Genomic DNA, 24,827 nt, shown 5'->3' with positions numbered 1-24,827 from the left:
AAAAAGAATAAAACTAGGAAGAGAAACTTTTTTGTACTACTGAAGGTTGCATTTGTATTGCTATATTTAACATACATATATGTATCACTTATGTGCTCATAAATATATTAGGCATGTTTAATACATAATATGCATATATTGTTATATAAATATACATAGATGAACATATATAATATAGTATTTAACATTTACCCATATATATCTGTATTAAATATATATATATTTGAAATATGCAGCAAAAACTCTAATGTCAGCCAGAAAAAAGGCTGGTTAAGCTGGAAAAAGTGCTTGTTTTATGAAAAAGTAAAATTGCAATTCACAGCATTTTATGTAATGCTATACAAATTACCAGATACCGGAGACTGCATTTCTGGACCTGAATAGTACTAAAAGTTGCAACTAAGGGCAAATATAAAGACACTTGTTTACAATGCAAAGGCTTAGTCAGTACTATAAACAATATGGCAATCTGCATAGCAGAAGATATAATGCTTTGTTATGTGTTTTTACTTTACATATCAATTCCTACACACATGAACAAACTCAACAACAGACCCATTAATTTCAACTATCATAAAAAAGGAGAAAATACAGCAAATATACTGATAAATTGAATGAGCATTAATCCATACTGACATATTTATACAATCATACGTTTATCTTATTTACTGGGAGGTAGCCATACCTTATGAAGACATCACAAAAGCATTTAAAAGTCTACCAGAGGTGGGCTGGCAATCCTGTTACTGAAGTTGCTGTTGACAGAGGGGAGAGGAGGAGAGGGGAGGAGAAGAGTGAAGAAGAAAAGGAGAGGGAAGAGGAGGGGAGGGGAGAGGAGGACAAAGGAGAGGAAGGGGCAAATGGCCAAGCATCATGGAGAAGGCCATCATTCCCACCTCATATTCCATTCAATCCCACAGCTTGGAATGAAAAACAATATATCTGAATGTCCTTATTCGGCTGTCAGGCAGAGGCTAAGAAATCGCCAGGCAAAATGAGATTTACCCCATTTCCCTGCAATCTTCTGGTTTGACTATTCTGGAACCTCAAATGGCCAAGATAGGTGCAGTTAATTCAACTCCAAATCTGGAGCACTCAGACAGAACATGGCATATGTCCATTCCTTGCTTTTAGAAAAGAGAAGACTTGCAAATAAATGCAGAAAAATATACACAAACACTCACATACACTCACTAGTTGTTTAAAAAACAGCAATACTTCATGAAAAAGTGGTGGAATCAGTGTTGAAAAGTTAGGAAATGGGTAGAGCAGTTGTTTTGGTAAGTAGATGTTTTGGGAAGTAGAGCAGCTGCTGAACTGGACAGAGGGGGCCTGAGAAGCACCCTTGCCTGCTTGTGAGCACCTCTTCCTACTGACCTATGGGAGGAGATAAGGAAGAAAGCTCGATAAATGGGTAACTCCTATCGTTTGGATAGCAAGAGGGTGTCCTGATGTGATGTGAAGCACAACTGAACATCTCAAGGAAAACGCCTAAAATTACTGAACACCTGAGTTCCCAATGATTTAGTTGAGTTTGAAAATATGGACAATATAAACTTCCTGCTCTCGAATATTAGTGAGGATTTCTTTGCACTAAAACATTGCTGGGATGAGCAGCATAGAAAATCCTATAAAAAAGCAAGGTTAAATAACATGCAGTAAATACAACTCAGGAGGACCTAGAGTGAACACCTGATTATAAGTGTATGAAATGAGACTAACACAGAGTGAGGTATAAAGTATAAAACATATAATGTGAGTAAATCATTAATATTGTATTAAAGCATTTTTGGTAAAGGTATGTTACTTTTGGCATGTCTAAGCTTTTGAGATTGAGGTCTTGGAATCTTAATAATCTTGTCTAAAAGTAGCTTTTATGGATAAAAATATAACACATGGGCATAAAAGACCATGTGGACTCCAAACAATCTTAATAATGTATTATATATACTTCCTCATGCTTACAGGCTTGTCTAAAGAACTACAACTCTTCTGGTGCCACATAAATATTTAATAATGATAATGTAGAATATACTGATATTATATTACAACTGGGTATTTTGCATCCTTATTTCAAAATGGACTTGCTTTAGTTACATGCCAGCTCTGCTAGATTTACTGAGTGTGTTCACGATAGTAAGCAATCAGTACTCAGCTTTATTAAGTTTATATTTTTACACTTTCCACACTAGAGGAAAACATTAAATTATAGGCAGAATTTAAATAACTGCTGAAAAGTTAAGAAAATGCTTCAGTGCTTTTCTGACTAACAACAAATTTAAATATTTGCACAAATCAATTCATGCACTGAACTAATTAAAAATCTTCCAATTTTTTTTCTAAAAACAAACCTCAGAAAACGCCATAATATACTTTTTTCTCTTAAAAAAACAAACCAAACCAGACCAAAAAAATCTTGTTCTGTATATGTGACATTTCAAAATTAAGCTACTTAGAGTGTAACGTAAACAGTCCGTGATGTGCTGAATAATGACATCTAAATCATTTTCTCAAGTGAAAAGTTGGCTTCATGCATTTCTTAGAAAACTATTGGAATATTTTGAGCTTTTTAGACCTATGTTTTGCCAATAAGCAAGCTATTTCAAAAAGATTTGTTTGTGCACATGGTATTCTTTCTGAAGGCAATGAGTATTTCTGGAACCAAACAGTCTTAATACAGAAATTAAAGGTACCCTGTAAATCACTTTAACTAAATGCACAAGTATTTATAATGGTAGATAAAAAATTAAAATGCATAAGACACAACCCCCAAAAGTGAGTAAGGTGACACTCATATTTCAGACTGTTAAATTCAGAACAAGCAAATACTAAGGTAATGTAGAAAGATGCATGAAAGGTCTTTGTATGGCTAATCATATAGTGATTCCCTGTGCAAATTAATATAATATACAGAGAAGTATTGTGTACGACCCCCCAAAAATTCGAAACTAACAAAAAAGTTCTACTCATGTCCTATATGACAGTCCTTCTTTGCCTCTAAAATTGGTTTTCTTTAGAACAAAATATTTGTTTTGATAGACCCAAACCAAATGATTCTAACTGGTATGATTCAATAGTTGCTTAACTGTTTTTTCTCATTGACATAGTGCAGTAATTTCACATTCTTCTGCATATTTAAAAGCATTTTACAAATTTTAAAGAGTCTACTGAAAAATTATGGGTATTAAGAATGAGTGAATAAATCAATTTAGAAAATTGCTACTAGCTGTTTACCTGGGATACACTGGTGTGTTCCAGTAAAGAACATTCCATCATTGTCCTAATGGTGATCTATGATGTGCTCACACAAATGGCTTGCTGGATGTAAAATGTAAATTCACATTTTCTTATGAAAATTTGCAATGTCAGCTGAGTTTGAATTTTTCCGTATTGTGATTGTAAGGTAAAAATCAGTACTTAAAACCCCCCACAAAACCAAACCCGGGCATGTTGTGTAAGATACATTTTTTTCCCTTATAGGTAGCATGGTGACTGCCTGGCATGGCATGTTTGTTATACTGAGGTCTGTTTACCACTACCCCCTTCTTCTTTTGAACTGGGATGTTACTCCCAAACTGAAGAAGTGCTGTCTTAATGACCAGAAGGGAAAGGGTATCTTTCCATGGAGAGATGACTGTGTTTATTTAGCATTTGCAACTTAAACCTAAGGTTAAGTTAATAACAAACATGGCTATTTGCACTAAATACTGTGGTGCTCAGCACCAGATAAATGCTGAAAATAGTTTGCAATATGTCACTATACATATGAGTGTACGTATATACATTTTGTGTTACCTTGGATACAAGGCTTGCTCTGTAGGCAGCTAACTGCTTCAGATATTCCTTCTTGGCAGCTTCAGTTTTCTTTTTGTATACCTAAAAACAAAGAGTGTCACATTGGTAAATTAATCTGGTTTTGTTTCTATATATCATCAGTGTGTCTCATGCATCTTCATATTGTCTTTCTAAGTAAACAGGCTTTCCTTCTCATATTGTTTAAAGAGTGAAATAATAAACATCAAATATTTCAAAGAAAATATTGTTCCAATTCTGAAACACCTTTTAACTACCCAGCAGTACTGAAAAAACAATATTCCTCATAGCATCTCAGGTTTAATTGTTCCAAGTGTGGGGCATACTTTCAAATGGGACCTTTAGGGATGGGGGAAGGTAGGTGTGGGCCTCTTCACTGGCTCCCACTTGTGAGATCAGTTAAAACCCTCTGGGGAAGATGGGAATGTGCAGAAAGACATTTGAGCTAAATGAAGGAGGAGATGACAGCACCACACAGATCAGCCAAGAGGCTTTTTCTCTTCCCTCGGTAAACTGTTGGGGGCAGTCAAAGAAGCTTCGTGGAGCTGCTAAGGATAATAAATGTTAGTCATTATCCCAATCTTGATCTCATATCAGTCTAATTAACTTCTCAGGAGCATGTATCTATTTCTGTACATTTCTCTCAACTCTCCAAATTATTTTAAATGTGGCATGTGCACAATCTCATAATAGATTAAAGACCTTGGAGAATCGCTTCAATTTTGCCCAGATTTCAAGATCAAAGATTATCTGCAGGGTTAGGCAGGACCTCGTGGCACTACAGTAACATGATTTTAGAAAAGTATATGTAGATATTTAAGTTTGAAAGTTCTCAGAAGAACCAGCTTCTGAGCCATGGAGCCTAGCTAACTTGCTGTTAGCCACGTCAATGACAGATTCAGCAACAAGTCAGCAATTCTTTTTGCAAATATTGTCATGAGTTTCTCACTACTTCATGTTTTGTTTTTTTTTTTTCTGAGAGGGTAGATTTCGGGGTCATGCATGTATCTTGGCTTCATATGACTAAGTAGGACTGACTCCTTTGTTGAAAGGAAAAGCTTAAAAAACATCTAAGGGTTTAAAAGTGAGTGAGACAAATAAAGGGAAAGAAAATGTACTTTTTTATTGCTGTTATATTTCACAATTTTGAAGTCATATTCCTGAGTTTTATTCATGTGTGGATGGGCATTTGGGATTCATAATATTATACAATATTTTGTATAATATTTCTGTAATGTTTCTGCTGTACAGTTCTCTAGCCAAATGCACAACCTGGCCACCTGCAGAAAGCCTCCATAAGAGAGTAGAGACTATCCACCTTCCCTCTCCCCTTCCATACTACTTAGTTTACTGGGCTATTGATTCAAAACCAAAAGATAGGCAAAGCTATTTTGGTGGACAATTTTGGAGTGTTCTCCTGAATTCCACAGTTAAAAACACACATGAACATCTTCTCCCCAGAAAGATAAATTTTATGAAACTTTAAAGTGTTCTCTTTTGATCTTCCAATGCTCCAGTAAAACCAGCAGTCCTGTAATGGAGAGGACCTGAGAGCACAGAGTGTACACGTAGAGGACAATACAGTTGCAGACTACAAAGTGAGAGTGTTAGTGTCAGCTGGAACAATCCAGTACAACACCATTTTTATAAAGAATGTGTTCATGAAACAATTTTTTGTTTCACTGAGGCTTTGCTTTCAGACACAGAATAAAACTCAGATATGGGCTGGCAAAACTCAGAGGCTGCTTCCCCGGAAAGCAAAAGATCATAATGGAAACAGAGAAGTCTTAGGTTTCTCAAATTGTACATATAAAGTCAGAGAGGGAAAAAAATTGGTTTTAGCTGTGCAAATGTATCTTTGCACCCCTGTAATTTCTCCAGATGAAGATAAATATATAGTGTTTGGTGATCTCCTATTGTTCTGAAAAAAAAATTGAAAAAGTAGCAATTTGCTTTTTAAGTTGTAATTGCTTATGATTATTAGGGGAATTACTATTTGTTTTTAAAATGAATCAAAAATTAGTCAACAGTCTGTTCCTAGCTGCTGAAATGAATTCAGCTTGACCTACAGAACAAAGACTAAGTTATACTGCTTTGTATATTGCAATGTCTCTATCATTCTGACAGCCAACTTAAAAACCAGAACTGAACAAAGAATTTTACACAGAATAATGTTCTTCAAAAGATCATATATCTACTGCTTCCACATTGGCTTTTATTTTGCATTACACAAATATAAAAAATAGACACTCCTGCTGCGCTCTTACAGTCACAGCATAATTGAAAGACTCCTCTGGGACCTGACTTTTCCCGCAAATAGTCATATTGCACAAGGTTAACTCAATAATATGAAGCTAACAACGATTCTGTAAATCTCCATTTAAAACATCACTACTTCACAGGAACATCATTGCACAGTTGTTATTTAATTATTTCCTACCTATGCATCTACCATGTTCAGTGTACACACTGACTTGGCCTCTTTTCTTGAATCTTTTGGTGATCGAATAACAGTCACATGAACACCATGTCTTCCCTGGTAATACAAATTTTAATGATGTAACAGAAGGTCATTATAGTGAAAACCTCCTTACTGAGGGGTGAAAAGTTTTAGATGACCTCAGCCCACTTTGATGTTTTGCATTGGCAAGAATGGTCCCTGCAGGATGGCTTGTCTGGAGGGTGATCAGCTCACCCCCCTCCGTCCCTGTTGAGGGCATTGGCATGTCCTCTGAGAACAACAGTTTGAGCTCTCACTGTCTATATGCTATTGTCCTTTTGAAGGTGCCCACTCTTTGGGTCAGCATACAAGTAGGCTAATCATCCTCATGCTGGGTTTGGAAATTCTGATTGGTCCTGGCTTAGACTAAACATTAGGCTAAGTTCTGTCTGTCTGGGAGTAACAACGTAGTAATATGAGTAGCAACAAGGTCTGGCTGTCAATACTTTTCTCTGAAGACAAATGAATTTGGCCCTGGCAGTGGGTACCAGTTCACTGACTTTGTTCTAGACTGGACTTGTACTGGGGGCTTATGAAGGCAGGACAAGTGGGGAGTCTCTTCAACATTTCTTGCATCACCTCAAACAGGTACGAGTGAGTCAGCTGCTCCTCTCAACCTCTTTTTTTAATGCAGCTGTGAGAATTTTTAGCCCTCAGACTTAAATAGTTTTGTGTTGTAGTAAGTGCAACAGAGTTGCATCCTTGCAGCACTTCTGGGGATGAAAAAGGCTTGTATCATCATTCAAGTGTGCTCTAGAAAATGGTAGAAGTTCTTTTGAGTTTCATGCTTAAAATAGTGCCAAATTATGAAAAACATAATATCCAATAATACATTTAACATTTTTCCTGTATCAAGAAGCAGGGTTCTGTTCTTATCTATAGTGTATAGCGGGAATATTTAATTTTATTTTTACCATCTCAGAAATCTCTTATAAGGTCATTTTCCTGTCCTCCATCAAGCAACAATTATTAAATAAGTAACTTGACAGGAGCATATAGGTATAGAATTAAGTAATTTCTATCTTGCTTTAATTCAATTAACATGATAATTGAATGTCAACTGATTGTCACTCAGGCAGTAAAGGCCCATTCTGATTCACCAGCAGATTTGTTTCCTTACACAATATTTTATTTCTTATATTGTCCCAGTTGTGGAAATTGAATGGTGGCAGAAAAAAATCATAATTTCTGTATATGCAGGGTGGGTCAGTTTAATTTATTTTTATTCTCTACAGCATATTATAGAAACTCCGAAACACCAAGACTACATTATTAGTCTATAAATGGAACTTGCTGGCATTATTTTCTTACCATGCTTCACAAATGCAAATGTAGACAGCAGAATACACAAATCTTTATTTAGTTGAACTTCCAAGATAACTTCAAGTTCCCTTACACTGTTTGGCAAAACATGCAGAAATACAGAAGAAGATACTTTCCAAAATGAGCAAGTACAGAACTCTACTTTGTGCATATAAATATATAAGACAGATTTCGAATTAGGCCACCAGGAAAAACAAACGTCCTGGGCTCTCACAGCCTGGTACCAAAGTTTCACTTGGAGATACAAGGGTGGTGAGCTATAGGACAACCACTCACAAATACTGTATTTACGAAATTAAAACCACAGTAGAACATCAGCACTGCTGTATTATGATGCCAACTTCTGTTCATGTTTTGCTTTATGTATTTTAACTGCTATTTAGTTCTTGTCTTTTTGGATCATAAATTCCTTGAGGCAGGCTTTGTGTCTCTGGTGCTCTTCCATTGTTCTATAATATGAACCTCATCACTGATATATATAGCTGAAATATACCTGTAATGTCTTAAGCCAAGATTTTGTTCTGGTTAGCCATTTTTTCCCAATGAACTTCCTCTCAACTTGCTTGTGGAGGATTATCAATACATCACAACACACTAGGCAGCAGGATTAATATCCTGTCCCACGTGGTTTGTACCCTTAGTTCCTCAGGAGAACAGATCTCCCTTCCCCCAGTCATCACAAGAGCCAAACAGGTACTCAAACACCTGCAACCATGTCCTCGGTTTTGAGTATCAGCTGCTAATGGAAGATTATTGCTTGTGACTACAGTCCTCTTTGATAGCAGAGATGAAACTAGAGACTTGGAGACCGTGGACTAAACTGACTGATGGTTTTAGGAGAAAAGGAGACTTTCAGAATTTGTGTCTCATGGAAGTCTGCAAAAGCTGTGTGTCTCCTAGCTGACAAAGCACATTATAAAGAACCATGCTACTTCCCTGGCTGTGCCTAAATAGATGGTAGGAGGATGACAAAGAAGGGGAAGTTTTCCGTTTATCTTGTGAATATGTCCTTAGAACTGACACTTGCAAGAAAGTTATATTTGTCTTTTTAAAATGATGTAAAAGTGCCCACATTTGTTTTGGTGGAAGTGTTCCAGAACCCCCCCAAAACAGTATATGCAAAAGTAGTAAATTAAAATGCAGCATGACCGATTTTGTCTTCTTGGTCTCTGCAGTGTTATAACCCATGGGAGTGTCACTTTCATGGGCTACAGTTACAGGAATGTCATCTGATAAAATGCAGTAGGCTGCAATCCAGAATTAAATTCCACAGTGAGACTGTCGTTCCTGGCCCTAAATACCTAGGCTCATAGAGAAAACTTGGTTTTTTTCCAAGTGGGAGACATATCTCTAGTTTTAATCTTCTGATTTTGCAGCAAAGGCACCTAGAGCTGCACACACACATCTAAAATATGGAGAAAGATATTCCCACAGCAGTCAGGAAGAAAAATCCTCAGAATTGCTTAATGGATACTGAAATATGTTACCATTTGATTCTTAATCTAGGTACATACAGTAACAGAGAGAGGCCCAGGGCTAGCTATATGGCTCAGCAGTCTCTTTGACTGTAGAGCATGAAAAAGATACTGATGACATATTAGAACTTTAGGGTAAAGAATTCAGTCTTTCTGGCATGTAAAGGAAAGATCACAGGCCAAATTCAGGTCTAGTACAAACAGTGAGACTCAATGGAGATCACTGAAAATTGCAGCCATTTGTGCCAGGCCTAAATCTAACTTTACAGTCTTGATGTTTGCAGCTTACAGCAGTAGGACTGTACACTTTATGAGAAGCATGTTGAATGAAAATTTGGTACAAAAGAAGTGACATTAGACATATGATTATGTGGTGATTATTTCCACTTGCTAGTGTCGTTTTTTCAAAAAACAAGGATGTGAGCCTGAATGGAGGCATAATAACTGGGTCTAAATCCAGTTTTGTATGCAAATGACTTAAAGTCATGTTCCTATCAAGCTCAAATGTATGGACAAAAGGTGGGGAAGAAGAATAAGTAGAAAATTAAGACTATTATTTATGCACATTGCTGCAGCAATATTTGGAATACGGAGTCCTTTTTTTGCCCAGTTGCTTGCAAGTACAACAAGAAGGCGGAGTTAAAGTCAATATTTCTTAACTCGGTGGTCTTGTGCAATATTTCTGTAGGAGCTGTGTCTGTTGTATGCTGCAAGTGGATATTAGAAATCCACCCAGGACATGGGGTGTCTGATGTTCCCTGTGACTTAAGTGCTCCCAGGAGGCTGGAGGAAGACCAAGCTGCTGGGCAGGAGGCTGGGCAGGAGGCTAGCAGAGGATAGCCTGTATTAGCCTACACAGAGTAAGATGTGGCAGCTCCTATGGTGACCTAGATGACTCCTATGGTGACATTAATTCTATATTTTTCTGTGACAGAGGGAAAGGTCTCCCATCTCGAGTGCACAGCACAGTCCTGCTCAGCTCAGCTCAGCTCTGAGTGGCAGTGGGAGTTGTCAGGTGACAGAGGTCCTGCAGCAAAACTGCATTGCAAGCAGCGGGCCTGGCACTGCTCTCCTCTGGAGCCAGTGGAAGTTAAGGACTTCAAGGGCTGGGCTCTGTAGAAGCCAGGGCAATAGAATAACCTGAAGATATAAATTTACATATGTGAATACAGACATGAGTTGTATTTACGCTGAATGTGCGCCTGTTCTTGGCCCATTTGTGTTTCAGAGAAAGGGAGAAGGAGAATACACCAGGATGAGGATCAGTTGTTTTAAACTCTTGACACTCTCGTCTAGAGCTTCAAAGGGTAGAGATGCAATTTCAGTACAGAAATTTGTGAGGAAAAACAGTGCATCTCCCAAACACACCTAAAATGCAGCACTAGTAAAAGCAACTTTGCTGGTTCAGGTAGCTGGGAGGGGAGATGCAAGGTTGCTTTCTATTGTGCCTATTTCTGAATCCATTTTGCTTGTAATTCACTTTGGCAGTGTGCACACATAGATGTGCCTTCTCTTCCTATTCTCTTTTAAAAAATAAAACAAAGCTAAACCTTGTGTGATCGTTTATCTACTAAACTGAAGGTATTATCATAGTCTTACAAGTGTGTTAGTTATTCCTTGGAGAATGGCATCACACCCTGGGAAGGAGGAGGAGCTAGGGTAAGTGTCACCAGAAGCCAGGTGGCGCCAAGACCTATTGAAACACTGATCTTGTATCCACTTTGATCTGACTTGTGGTGTCTCACGTCATGAGAGAAGCTCTGGAGATGTGAAATGTTCACCAGCATTACTTCCAAAACCCCTCCTGATCTACTTGATTCATCCCAGAAGTAGATAATGGACTGCTACGTCCCTGTGGTCAAAAGAGAAACTTGTAAAACATGCTTTGTTATTTTTTGTGCCCAAATCAGTTTCGGTTATTTTTAGTGACCAAAATAGAAAACCCTGAAAGCTTGTGGGTTATAGTGAAAATGGGAACAGCATCACAAAGATTGACGCTAACATACAGGGACTTCTTCTTACATCAGTATTGGTAACATGCAATCCAAGTTCCATCAGATGTTAAAGAATAAACTGCAGTTTTTATCTAGTGGGTCTTTGAGCACCAATGAGGAGTAAATGATTTGATTTTGTGAGCTCCGAGGATTTGTCAGCTGCCTCATATGTATAATTCTGGCTCTTCATATTCCTGCTGCTTCTAATTTAGCAGGACAGGCTCATAATTGAAGCAAATTAACTATTTACACTTGCCACTTCTACCAGGGGAAGAGGACACATCAGCAGGAAAGAATGAGTGGGAAATTAAATTCTTCCCACTTGTGTCAGATCTGCCCTTGTATAAACACATTAGCAGTAATTTCATGAAGTGTCAACCATAGGAATAAATACTGAGGGATAAAATAATGAGGTGTTGCTATTGAGCTGAACTGTTGCAGCTAATATTACTGTGTATGAATTATGAAGCCTGAAAAGACAGCATCTGTTACAGCACTCTAACAGTTGTTTTACCTGCTTCTTCTGATTGTTAAGTCTTGGGTACCCTATGTGAATCCATCCTTCTTCCAGCTGTGGGGCCAGTGCAACACAGAAGCAAACACACAGAAACACATACAGATACACAAGTACACACACTGAGCTGTTCATAGGAGGCCAAATTAATTCCTGCTAGAATTCCAGTTAAGTCACTGAAGTTACACCAGAGATTAATTTTGTTGAATGTTGAATAGCCATTCAATTCCATTTTTAGAATAACAGAACATTTATTAAGGTCTTTGGCTGAAGTTTTAAAGTTACACTAATGTAAACAAGAACATTTTGTTTGTAATTTGCCACATCTATTACAGCTTTACTAGGACTCCAATTAGAAACTTAAGGTTCATTTAGTACATGCACATCTGGTACTGATTTAAAATTACTTTCCTTTTTCATCTAAGGACAGAAAATAACCTAAATAGCCTTTTTACCCAGTTTAAACCAGTGTTCTGTCTGAAAGCCAGAGACTCAACCATTTAGCATACTGAACCCTCTTTCCTGGGGGCTGTTTATCTCCCCTTTGCAGTAAAAATGTGTGCAAAGGGCAAAGATGTACATAAATAAGCTATAAAAAAAGGATGCACAGAAGTATAGTACTGACTAAGGAGAAAACAGTGTTTGTGATCATGAGAGAGAAACTGGAAGCCACCGAAAAAAAATCCCTCTGCTATGACTACAGCACTGAGAGGAATGTACCTGAACATGCTACTGCTACAGCTGCTTTCCGTTCACAGATTTATTAATCTGAACAGTTTTAGAAAACATTTACAGTGAAAAATGAAGGAAAGTGCACAGTCACGGCTTCTTATTATGTGTAATTACTTTAATCCAATTCAGAATCTGAGAAGAAACCATGACAAAACCCACCATGACTACTGAAGTCCCTTTAATTTCTAGACTTCTCTGTGTTGATAGATTTGGACAAACAAAACACAGGCACACAGCAGCATTGTTTGAAAATGCCCTTTTTACAAACAGAAATTAATAGGAACAGTTATAGCATGTGACCCAAAAATATGGTAAAATGAGGGGGAAGTACACTATTATCTGCTTTAATCTAATAAATTGCAATATTCTCATGGAAAGAGTATCAGAATGTGATCCATTTTAAGCATAACTTTCCCCTTACTTCAGTAAGGCACCCACCATCATCTAGTTCATAATAACATTTCCTTTTTTTGTCATTCAAATCCTATTTTCTCAAACAACACTTTCCTAATTCTTCACAGTTTGAAAAACATATGTGGTTATTGCACAAAGCTTTTCAAGCTACAGTCTAGTATGTCAGGTTATCAAAATTTTGTGGCTAAGGGTTGGACATACATATACTGCCTTTAGGTCATCACTGTACTGAGCTTCTATACCTTTATTTATTCTGTGGTCAATCTTCAGGAAGAAACAAGAATTCTACGCATTTCAGAAAAAACTGGCTCATATCATAGGAACAAAGAAGATTTCATTTTAGCATGAAAACAAGAGACTATTCTTCTTTCTCAATAGCTACATTATGTTCTACTTTCTGATTAATTTATGTTTACTATTTAAATACTAAAAGGAGTTTCAATTCAGGAAACATAATTTGGAAGCACTTCTATTTAAATTTCAAAATAAGCATTAGCTTTCAAAACATAAAAGCCAGCAGCTTTATGATAATTGAATCCATGTCAGCAAGTATAATTCATCAATAAAGTAGTCCTCTAATGATGTTATTGTTTCTTTATTTAACTATTTTTGAATTTCTGAAGATTCTTCAATGCCAAATACCAAATGCTAAATTAATAATTTTTATTTTTAGAGTCCAATTTTCCTATCAGAGACATAGGTTTCATAACAGTTACTAATGCTCTGTATCTGAAAAATTAGGCCTTTAAAATACAGACTATCTAGTCAGTTAAGATGTCTTGTAATCATTACTTTGTACATTATATCCCTAATGGAATAAAAAATGACTTTAAATTTATTCTAGAAAATCGGATTGCCAATTTTATTTTTTTTAAATGGTGACTATCTTTTATTATTTTTGTACAGTGCTAGATTAGAAGGGTTTTGGCCTGGAGTTTTAAAAATGTGCATAATAGATGATAATGAATAGGCAAAATGAGTCAAAGAGCAACAAAGATATGCTAACTCAAACTCCTGGGAAAATTTGCTTAAAAACCTAGTTGCAGCCATTTTTTCATGAATGTGTCATGTGGATTCCATAACACATCATTCTGCTGTGTTTCAATTTAAATTAAGAACAAAGAGATAAGGAAAATAAATTTAGTTCTGCTATTCCAGCGTAAGACTTATTCAATTATTGCTTTCAACTATGAATAGAAAATTGACATTAAAGCTGGACATTCAGGATTTTATGTACTTTTCTAAACAGAGTTCTGTGGAAAGACTTCAATATTCTGGTGCTAGCACTCAGATGACAAGCTCAAAGGACATGTGCATTTTACAGTCTTTTAGGTTTATCTCTATTATAGGATCTTGGACCATTACTCATGAAGTCAAGTTTTCTGAGCTGAAGGCAGAACAAATACCATGGAAGTAAAAACCGCATCACTGCAACAGTCACGAATTAAGGGTCTGGCTAAATAGATAATTTTTTGCTTGGTGTCATCATGAGAGAGATATACGATTAACTAGAGAGACAAGCTCTCTATGTCCAGGTCTTGGCCTTTCACTATTTCAGGAAAAAAAATGTATGTCCAGATTTCAAGAACAGGGAATGATTCTGGGTAACAATCTTCCTATGGAGTAGGAAACAATTTAAGTCAGATACCACAGTCTACAGTTTCTCAGCTTTGGTCAGAGGTCTTGGCCAAGCACAGCAAGGACAGAAGGCTGCTTCTTGGGCAATCTGCTGAGCAGCAGCTACTCTTTATGTGGCTCAGAGGACTGTCCCTCCTACAAGCTGGAAGGTATGTGGAGCAAAGAGGAACAGGATTAAAAACTCTTGCTTGTGAACTTAAAAGCATAGTCTGTACTTTTCCTGCATCAAAACTGAACAAACATCATCATGGTCCCAAAAAGTAATGCTCAAGTACAGAACTGTTGTACTGTCAGATCCAGAACGTTGGCCTTTGCTGGACATATTCATATGCTTCTCCCTTTTTTAAAGGGAGAAGAAAGAGGCAACACAGGCCAACTGACTTCTCTCATCCCTGTGTTCAGAAAATTACCATTCCTCAAGCTAAACCTTCCAAATGCTGGACTTATTCAATGGTGGATACTAGATAGCATAAGCTTTTTTTTTTTTTAAGATAGTCAATGAGTGCCAAATCTTGATTCTTACTAAACTGGTATCTTTAACAGGGATCTATATGTACCTTCACCATCCAGTCATTAACAAAGTAAACCCTTTTTTTCAAGCCCAAATAGTTTTACGTACCGAAAAATCATAAGAAATTTTTCTTTTAATTCTTAGTCTTATTTGCTATAATTTTGCAGTAATAATGTGTGAATGAATGAGATTCAATTTACTACCAGTACTTTTCCACTCTCTGTGTTGACATCAATCCCCACCCAGGTCTCACCCAGCGTGTCCTGTCCTTCTGTATCTGTTTCCTTCTTAAAGTTCCCATTTCTTTATCAAACCAATCGATTCTGCTGGCAGTTGGTAGAAATGCAACCAAAACCAACAAAAAAGCAATGGTATGCTATAGTGAGGATGAATGGTATTTGCCAACTGTCACCACATGAACATGATGAGCTTCCAGAGTTGCCCACTTTTAGACAGCATTCGACTGACTTGGAAGGATTTCTGCAAAGGGTTGGGTTCAGCTCTGCTGACCTTACTGCAGAACCAAGGCCTTTCTATGGAAGATGGAACTAACTAAGGGATGTGATTTCCACAGCACATATGGATGCTAGAGGATACACCAGAACACTGTCCATTTGCCAGTGTCCACCCTAGGTCTCTCTGGGTCAACATACCACTCATTTCTTTCATAAAAGCCTCGTGGTTTGGGAGCAAAGGTAAGCTCAGCTTCCCTTCTGGTATAACGGGATGAGGGGGCAGGGAAACATCTGCAACTAGGAGCTCAAATATATATCAGGTCCCACTGCACAAGTCTAAGCTTTGGCAGCAAGATCCTCTTACACCACGGTGTCAATACACAGGGCAATGCCATCGTAAAATCCTAGGCCCACTAATTTTGGCACAAACCAATCCTAAATATAATCCTAAGGCTTGTGTCACACCCTAAGAAACTAAGAAAACTCTTTTACTGGTTTCATACAGATGAAATGAAACAATACTCTCCTTATCTCAGTTCTCTTTAAATCATATTCTTGAAATGTCACATAGTCAAGTTTCATCCTGGCAAACAAAAGAAGTTGCCTACAGTGCTTAGATGACCCTGATAACACTTTCCTGAAACAAAGCCTCTGAGCTGTAGCACATATTGTACCTGTTTTTGTTCTTCTCCTAAGCCGTCCCACATTGAAGCTACAATTTTAGAGACTTCACCAAAAGTAGCATTGGGGTTTTGGCCCTTGATGGCTGCTTGAGTGTCTCGAAAGAACAATGCATAGGCAGACACAGGTTTCTGTGGCTCATTTGGGTCCTTCTTCTTCTTCTTTTTGGGAGTTTTAGGTTTCTTTCCCATATCTGAAGCAGGTCTCTTCTCGCCACCATTGACCTGCAACATAAAATCAGGAAAGTACTATTAAACCAGCCAATTTAATTCAGTCCATCCATCATTACAGCCTCCGTGATACAAAAATCTTGGATTTTTCATGCAAAAATAGAATTTTTGTTGCCATCTTTGATAATCCAAATGTTTGACACTCTCACCCCTCCTCAGTTTGCCCCCAGACTACTGTTCAAATCAATTTCTTCTGCAACTGGTGGTGCACTTTCCAGGGACTTTGAAGAGAATCTGATTGTGAATTAAACAATTAAAGTTATAGACATTCTCCTATACACCTTGTAATTAAAGTCTGAAGAAACAAAGCTTCACCAGTACAGACAGTTTAGAGCCCCTCGAAGGATAAGTTCTGATCTATCTGTATTTAGCTGCACAGTTTCTTTGTCTGCTCATGTAGAAGCAAACAGTTCAAGGAAGGGAGTGAAAGAGGAATGGTGTATGGACAAAAGTTCATGTGCATCACCTGAAAGAAACTGCACATGAGCAATTGTGCAAACACCAAAGCACCTTATTTTCCTAGTGAAGCTGGTGAAGGGTCTAGAGCACAAGTCTTGTGAGGAACAGCTGAGGGAACTGGGTTGCTTAGCCTGGAGAGAATGTGCTCAGGGGAGACCTTATCACTCTCTACAACTGCCTGAAAGCCGCGTGTTGGGGCCTTGACCCAAGTTACAAGCCTTAGAATGAAAAGAAATGGCCTCAAGTGGCACCTGGGGAAGTATAGCTGGATATTGGGAAAAACTTCTTCACCAAGAGGGTTGTCAAGCATTGGAACAGGCTGTCCAGGGAAGTGGTGGAGTCACTATCCCTGGTAGCATTTAAAAGATGTGTAGATGTGGCAACTGGGGACATGGCTTAGTGGTGGACTTGGAAGTGTGAGGTTAACAGTTGCACTCAATGATTTTAAAAGTATTTTCCAACCTCAATGACTCTATGACTTAAAAGCATATAAAGGGACACTGACCTGATTCTTCAACAGATTGGAGCTCCATGGCAAAGCAGATTCTCTTGATATGATCACTTAATTTACTATACCTGTAGCAATGATGTGTGATCTTACAAGTGGTTTGAAAGGCTTTTTTCTTTTGTAGGCATGACCAAAGTACTGTGCATCATAAGCGTTTTGAAGTATGAGAATATCAAGAGCATAAAAGGTATGCTCTAGGCTAAGGATCTACTAGGCATGACTTCTTTCACTTCCTTCTATTATTATTTTTTAATAATGCATATCAAGTGGTACAGAAGAACATAGGTGTTCAAATCAGTGGAAGTGCATGAGTAAAATGTCTGGAAATCCTCATTTTGAGAAAAAAAGCTTTTATATTTTTCTATATGCATCACTGTGTGGTGTCCAACAGAACCCAGGTGACTACAGTGAACAACCTGGATCACTGTGGCTTACTAAAAACAGCAACAAAGTGATGACCACAATTTGAAAATGAAATTGATTGTTTCCTGGGCATTATGTTACAATAACTGCATCTTTAATACAAAGTTAATGGACATGAAGCCTATTGGCAGCATTTGGGAAATACGAAAAAACAGAAGTAGTGTGCTACCTATTATTAAGTTATCCAACATTTAATCTCTTGCTATTATTTCATTCTACAGGGTACACAGGAATACCCATTAAAGGATAATTAAAATACCCATTAAAGGATAATTAACTAGGGCTCCCTAGTTAACTTGACATCAGTTTAAACTTTTCAGAAGTCCTGTGTAAACTCCAGGAGCAAGAAGACTTGACAGTAATTTGTTCTATAGTTAAATTTTTACCTCTGGGATTTGCTAAAGTTTTCCTCTTTTCAGAGTAGTTTTGAAACAAGGAGATTTTAAAGTTCTCTATATATAAGGATACCACATTACTTCAACTACCCTTAAACGAGGTGATATACTACAGAAACTTGTGTAAGTCGCCTTCTGGTAAGCTGTTCTGAGAACGGCTCTAAAACCTTATTCTCCAACCTTAATGATCACGACACTTCAAATCCCGAGTGTTAAAAACAGAGTACTCACAGGGGAAATTCTGTTTGTTTTATATGAAAATAACAAAATAAAAGGAATACAAGAATTCAAGTACTAATAATCCTGCAAATGGCTGAGATGATGGCCTACCTTATGCTCCCATCAGTCTATCAGCTTCATAGACTCCACTTCTAACCACCAAAGCAGAGACAGATGGAAAATAAAATAAAACCCATATATATTCTGCTAGGCATAGACTTGTGCCTCAAAATCCCTGGAGGTGTAGTTAGCTCATGGTAATCCACCTCCTGTCATGGCTTATTGCTTAATTATGGTGATGTATTTAACTTATTTATCACAAGAAAGCAATAATCTTTCACTTTAAAAAAGTGTACATTAACCATGTTGCACATATAATAGATCACAAGAATATCTAGTGTAGGGTTTAAAACTATCAAGTAAGGCACATCATTGATATCTAAATGTCCCTTGAGAACTTGGAAAATGTCTATAAGCATATTTAAAATAAACTGCAATAGTACCAAAGCCTTTAATGGAGCTAGGAGAGCTGTTTTATGCACACTATCTTGCAGTAATCGCTGTAGTTTAAAATAGATTTTAATCAAGCACCATCTGCATAATAGGTTGAACAGGCAACATGGAATTCTACTTATAACTCCTATCATATAAAGTAAATATTGTAAAACCTCTGCCACATAAAGAGAATATGCTGCAGTAGTTCTTTTGTAATTGTGTTTCTGTTATTTAATTCTTGCTACTTGCAGTCCTCTCTCTATCTTCCCTCTAAAATACATTATTTGAATTTCTCTCATAAGTGATATGCAAATAAGCATGGAAGAAAACCCTGTTATCCATCTATGAAGAAATACTTATTTACAAACCAGTAATGCTTCCAGCAGCTCATAATTATGCTTGGCAATAACCAAGTACATGTTTAAGAATCCAACAGTATGAATTATGGCAAGAATTACATAAATGTAATATTCCAGTGTTGAGATGGTCAGAATAAAGCATGTGCTAAGTGGCCACTTTGTTTATAAGGTTTTTTCAGTTACTTACAAGTATTGATTTTTAAGTTCTCCCTTTTTATTTCTTCTAACGATAGCCCCACATATGACATTTAGAAGAATTAAGCAGACTCCTTTCAGAGATTATATCCTTAGTCTGAGACTACATTTCACATTTCCATGGACCTAGCAGCTTTCTGACTGTATATCTAGCCTTACAATTACACTACTATTGTCACTGATCTTATGGTCAAGCAACCTCAGCTGTCGTGATTTTAGTGCCACAGCACGTAGGGAAACTGAGCCCTCTATAACGCATCTCCTTTCTCTTTTTTCATGCAAGGGAATATAGGACAGCTGAAGTCTGAACAGCCTATATGAAAGGGTCTTTATGAGAATGAGTATTGCCAAAAAATATTTAGCAGCTGCTGCCATTAGTTTTGTGTATGTTGGATAAGGCTTACAAGGATTTGAATATTTATCATAGAATGAACATCCAAGAAGTTCAGTACATGAACAATTACATTAGTTTGTAAAGTTTCCCCATTACTGGAATTTGGAATACATACATTAAGCTGAAATGCTAATTTCTTTCACACACGGAAATCAGTGGTTCATAGGGATACAATTATATTTTTAGTCCAAAGGTACATAATGTACATATTTGTTTATACTTTCCATCATCCTCTTTCTATAAATTCATGCAAACATAAACAGAACATTGAGATTTCTGTAATTTTTTTCTCTAGATAGAAATAGGTATAGTTGTTAGGGAGCTCTCTACCAAATGTGCTATCACAAGACCAGTGGCTTCTCTTTCACACATAAGGCTGGGCTTTCAGCTGGTATAAACTAAGAAAGGTCATCTGACACTGAGGTGATTTTCCATTTGAAAATGTACTTTGTCTTTTCGATCAATGTTGGTACATAGGCAAACATCATCTTCTGCTGGTTAAATGGGGAGAACGTTGCTGTTGCTATTAACAATATGATGAATTCAGAGGGAGTTGGTTTTTACACAGTCCTCATGGCAGGAACATCTTACCGATTCCATGAAGCGAGCTCCAGCAGCTACTACAGGACTGGAATATGTGCACCTCCACTGAAGGACTGACTAATAAACTGTGGCCCTGATCTCTTAAGTAATTGCATACATCTACATGATAGTTTATAAATTAAAGAGAAAAATCCAAATTTAGCCAAGTTATATTCAGGTAAAAGACAGAGGTTTTCACAAGAGACAGAACAGCTGGTCTGTCTCTTTCTGTCCCCATCCAGAGCCTTCTTTCACTGGGAAGAGGATTTCTGGAGTGAGAACATTCAGAGGTCCCTTCAAAGCAACTCTGAGAAAATGTAATACTGTTGTTTCTGGGGAGGAAGATCTCCACAGAAAACTGGCTTATTCATATCCATTCACTGACAGCTTCCAGGAAGAGCAACGTAACAGAATATACACAGTGGAGAGTTTTAAATCATGAACTACAACAATACACTAACTCCTTAGGCTGATTATTCAATCTCTCTTGCCTTTTATGGAGGGAACTACAGCAGAACCATCGCACTGGACCAGGCATGCCAGCCCACTGCCTGTCTCCAATGGTGGCCAGCCTCAGGTGTTTTCATGAAGCCCTAAGAAATCCCACAGAAGACAATGCATGACATTATCTGCTCCCCATCAAGCTAATTTAAACCATACTAGTCAGAGAAGAATTTAGGCCCTCTGTCATTATTAACCAAATTTAATATCCTTTAAAACTTTTCTCTTCACAGATATAATTATAGAATTTTAAGGCAATATATCTACTTCAGCATACTGTTGCACATTGTGCCTTTTGTCATCTTTTTCTGCTTAGACTGAGCAAGAGAGAAAAATAACATAGCTTGTTAAATAGTTGAACACTATATAAGCTGGCTTCCACAAAGAAAGGACCAAGTCTTACTTAGTCTACAGTGTTTTATATTTCTTTATTGAAAACATTAGTTTCAGATAACCACTGCTTGCATGAAACTGCAACCCTACACTTTTGCTAGTCCAAAGTGTTACACTGAAAAAGTACATGCAAACTATGGGTGAAATAACTGAAATATTTGATAGAAGCAGAAAGGTAATATTAATTATTTGAGTGGATATTTTCTCCAGAAGTTCGAGCATCTTGCACACTCCCACCAATACATGTAAAAAAAATTAGCAGAGCAACAGGAGTAGAAAATAAATTATTCTGAAAAAGTAAAGGCTGCCTGGAATTATTTTTACACAGCTGTATTCTAAAGTCTTCCTCAGTAAGGTAGTGCTCATTTAAAACGTATGAATTATTCAGTTATTTTTAAAACCTAAACTTTGTAAAATCAGGGGCATGTCCTGAAATAAAACTTTTGAATCAGAATTTATTCAAAATGTAGTAAAACATATGTCTCCAATCACATGATTATTTTATAGCTTGAGGCATGAAAAACAATATAATTTGAAAACAAATCAGGTTTACATTTCTTGACTGGATTATACCTCCTCAGCGACTCACAATATGTTTTCTTCACATTCCTTGCAAGTCTGCAACTTTCCCCCACAAGCCACCTCTGTGGTACACTACATGGTACACACTACAATGCAAGAATGCTCTGACAGGACTGCTATTTTGTAGTGACCATAAAATAGAGCTAAAAATAAGCATAATTTCAATATGCTCTATTCCTGGTTTAAGGGATGATTTCGTGCTAAGTTCTAATCTTTCTGAGTCTCAGCTTTTCTGTCTGAATTTAAGATAATAGACTTGTGTACTTTTGGGAGGTTTTCAGGATTTTGAGAGATTGGGAAACCTGCTATATAGATTGACATTTATTCTTTAAAGAAATTTATTATGTAAATTACTCTTATCACTTCATGCTTGTACGGACACTAAAATGAACCTTAACCACTTCATGAAGTGTCAGCACCTCTCAAGGTATAAATGCATAATGGGTCTTCCATATTTTCAAGGTAAGGTTTCTAAAGTTCATAGGATCTTTCTGTTCTGGTTGTTATGATGTTCTGTTTACTCATCCTGTGACCAAGTAGCAAACACTAGCATATTGCACTGACTGTTCATACTTTTTATAGCAGTAACTTGATCTTTAACTGGAAACAAACATCCCTGCTATGCAAGTGAGAAAATTCAACCCTTATATTAAAGTGTTTAACAGGATTCCAGTTTGCTCTCATGAAGAGGAATGATGTAATTTACTCAAGCTGCCTGAAGAATTGACTGGATATTATAAGTTCTGTATTCATAACCCTTTATTCACTTCAATCAACCACCAATAATATATAAAGTATCACCTTAATAACTACAGTCATATGATTCATTTAGCAGGTCCTAGAAATAACCATAATTTACATAGTAATCCTAGCATCTAAGCCTACCTTAGAGCTATCTTCTCCTTCATCTTCATGGACTGAACTGGATGGTGAAGGAGTTGCAGATTTGCTTCCAGGTGGAGAGGGCGAGTTGTGAGGAACACTGTTTCCACCCATATTCAAACCAAGCTGTGCACTGAGCTGGGACTGGTTAATAGTAGTCAGCTGCCCATGCTGTATCATTCCTGGCTGCCTAATATCTGCAGGTTGAACCCTTGGCCTCATGGTTGCCATCTGAGGATGGGAACTATACTGGGCTCCTTCTGTATTCCGTAAATCTTGCATCTACAAGAGGAAAAAAACTGTATTAAGCATATCACTAATAAAGTGTTCTGTTCCTTTAGACCTCAGTTGGCCTGATAGGCTAGGTAAGGCTTAAAGGAAATGGCAAGTACTTAAATAAACATGTAAATACTGGAAATAAACAGAGTAAGGATATGATTGACATTTGCATAACACTGACTGTTATAAACTATTCAGGCTCTAGTTGCAGCCCTTGGGAATAGCAAAAAAGCAATGAAAATTTTTTTTTCACAGGGGAACAAAAGGGCGCTGCTTTCTTTAACTTCACGTAAAGTATTTTCGAAGTGCTAACAAACAGTTAGCACTCTGAAGTTCAGACCTAGATCAGAACATGAACATCCTCAAAATTCAAGACAATTTCCAGATCCTGCTTTTTTAACATAGGATTTTTTGTGTTTGTGAGTTGTGATTTTGGGAGCTGCAATTTTCAGAGTTTGAATATCTAGTGTTAGGTTCAAATCTTTTTTGCCTGGTGCTGCCCTATGAGATACTGGACTTTTCAGGATTCAGACCACTGACAAGAAGAATGCATTGATAGACTGATTAAATGATTTCTGAGTTGATTTACTGCTAAGAGATATATGAACAGAAAGCTTGGAAATTGCAGGATTGACAAATGAATCCATTGTGCTATGTGGGTCACCGCTTCTTAGCATTAACAAGACATACTATTTTAATGCAAGCAACAAATTCAGTCTCCGTAAGGATAAGAATGAAAAGCACTGGAGGATGAAACTCCTTTCTTGTCCAGAGGTCAAATGCACATACACACAGACCTCAGCAGATTGTCTGTAACATCTTTTCAGTATACTCATACAGAAACACAACAAATAGGAAAGAGTATCAGAGAAAAGCTCAGATTTAAGCTAAGGTGTTCTGTGGTTGATTTAAAATTGAAGTGTCAATTCAGAGCTGAAATGAAATAGATATAGTTGTCTTTCTGTGCCTCAGACAAACATGCTGTATATATGAAATGGAATCTGACAGTAGCTACGATTGTGTAAGTTCCATTAAGATGAGGATATGTGTTAATGGTTCAATATATTAACATAACCACATTTATTCTATGGACAGTCTTTGTTAGACATGTCATGTGAATTGTCTATAGATCACTCAGATTTTATTTTTTTTAAAACTTTTTATAACTTGCGACCTCTATAACCTATCTCTTGCTCATACACACACTCCTACATATCACAGCAATCTGTAAGATACCTTTTAACCTGTAATGCAAGGAAAAAAGTAAAGATAAACCTGTAACTTCACCTTTTCTCTTATTATTGATAGTGTAAAAATGTATCAATTTTAGGGAGATTTTTTATGGACTTGGGGATTGATTTTTGTAAAGGTGACTGGTTGGCAATAAATCAAACTAATTATGGCATACTTACCACTTTATTTGTGTCTCTGAAAAGTATTTGAAATGGCTTCTGACAATGTGACATCCCAATTATACCTATATTTATGCTGTTTTAGAAATTAATAGTTTTTTGTAAAAAAGAGTTATTGATACAAACATGTTTTTCCACTTCATTTAATGCTTACTAAAGCACCAGAGGAAAGGAGCAGAGAGAGCACAGTGGATGAAATCAATTGAAGGTTGAAATTTGAATCCTGGTAGACGTTTATATTTTAAATTACTACTGATTTCTTGGTTCCTTCCCTCCAGTATCAGCTCCCCTCCTTGCCAAGCATATTAGCCTTGAAAGCTATCATTATCTCTGCCTCTAGCAGACAACCTGCACCAAAACAGTTGTGCCCATGAAGCTGTAACTCCTGCTTGGCCATTTAGCTCTGGATCCAGCTGCTGAGCCGGGCAGCAGTTGAGGCTCTCAAGGTCCTCTTGGCCAGCTCGAGGCA

At 37.1% G+C, this 24,827-nt stretch overlaps 1 protein-coding gene across 3 annotated transcripts in view; it reads right to left on the bottom strand.

Moving 5' to 3' along the window:
• The window catches only part of TOX (thymocyte selection associated high mobility group box), a 224,327-nt gene that overhangs the window by 21,225 nt on the left and 178,275 nt on the right, over nt 1-24,827 (bottom strand). For 2 of the 3 annotated variants that reach the window (XM_027707691.1, XM_027707632.1), the window contains exons 4-6: nt 22,671-22,949; nt 16,044-16,274; nt 3,796-3,876 (exon numbers count right to left, since the gene is read on the bottom strand). In XM_027707691.1, the coding sequence (XP_027563492.1) occupies nt 3,796-3,876; nt 16,044-16,274; nt 22,671-22,949 (591 nt within the window). The remainder of the gene's footprint in view (nt 1-3,795; nt 3,877-16,043; nt 16,275-22,670; nt 22,950-24,827) is intronic. The other variant, XM_027707768.1, reaches the window with a different exon arrangement.

The sequence above is a fragment of the Neopelma chrysocephalum genome, unplaced genomic scaffold (genome assembly GCF_003984885.1).
Source record: "Neopelma chrysocephalum unplaced genomic scaffold, ASM398488v2 Primary Assembly neopelma1_22, whole genome shotgun sequence".
NCBI lineage: Eukaryota > Metazoa > Chordata > Aves > Passeriformes > Pipridae > Neopelma > Neopelma chrysocephalum.
This window is presented reverse-complemented; position numbering and strand designations above follow the sequence as displayed.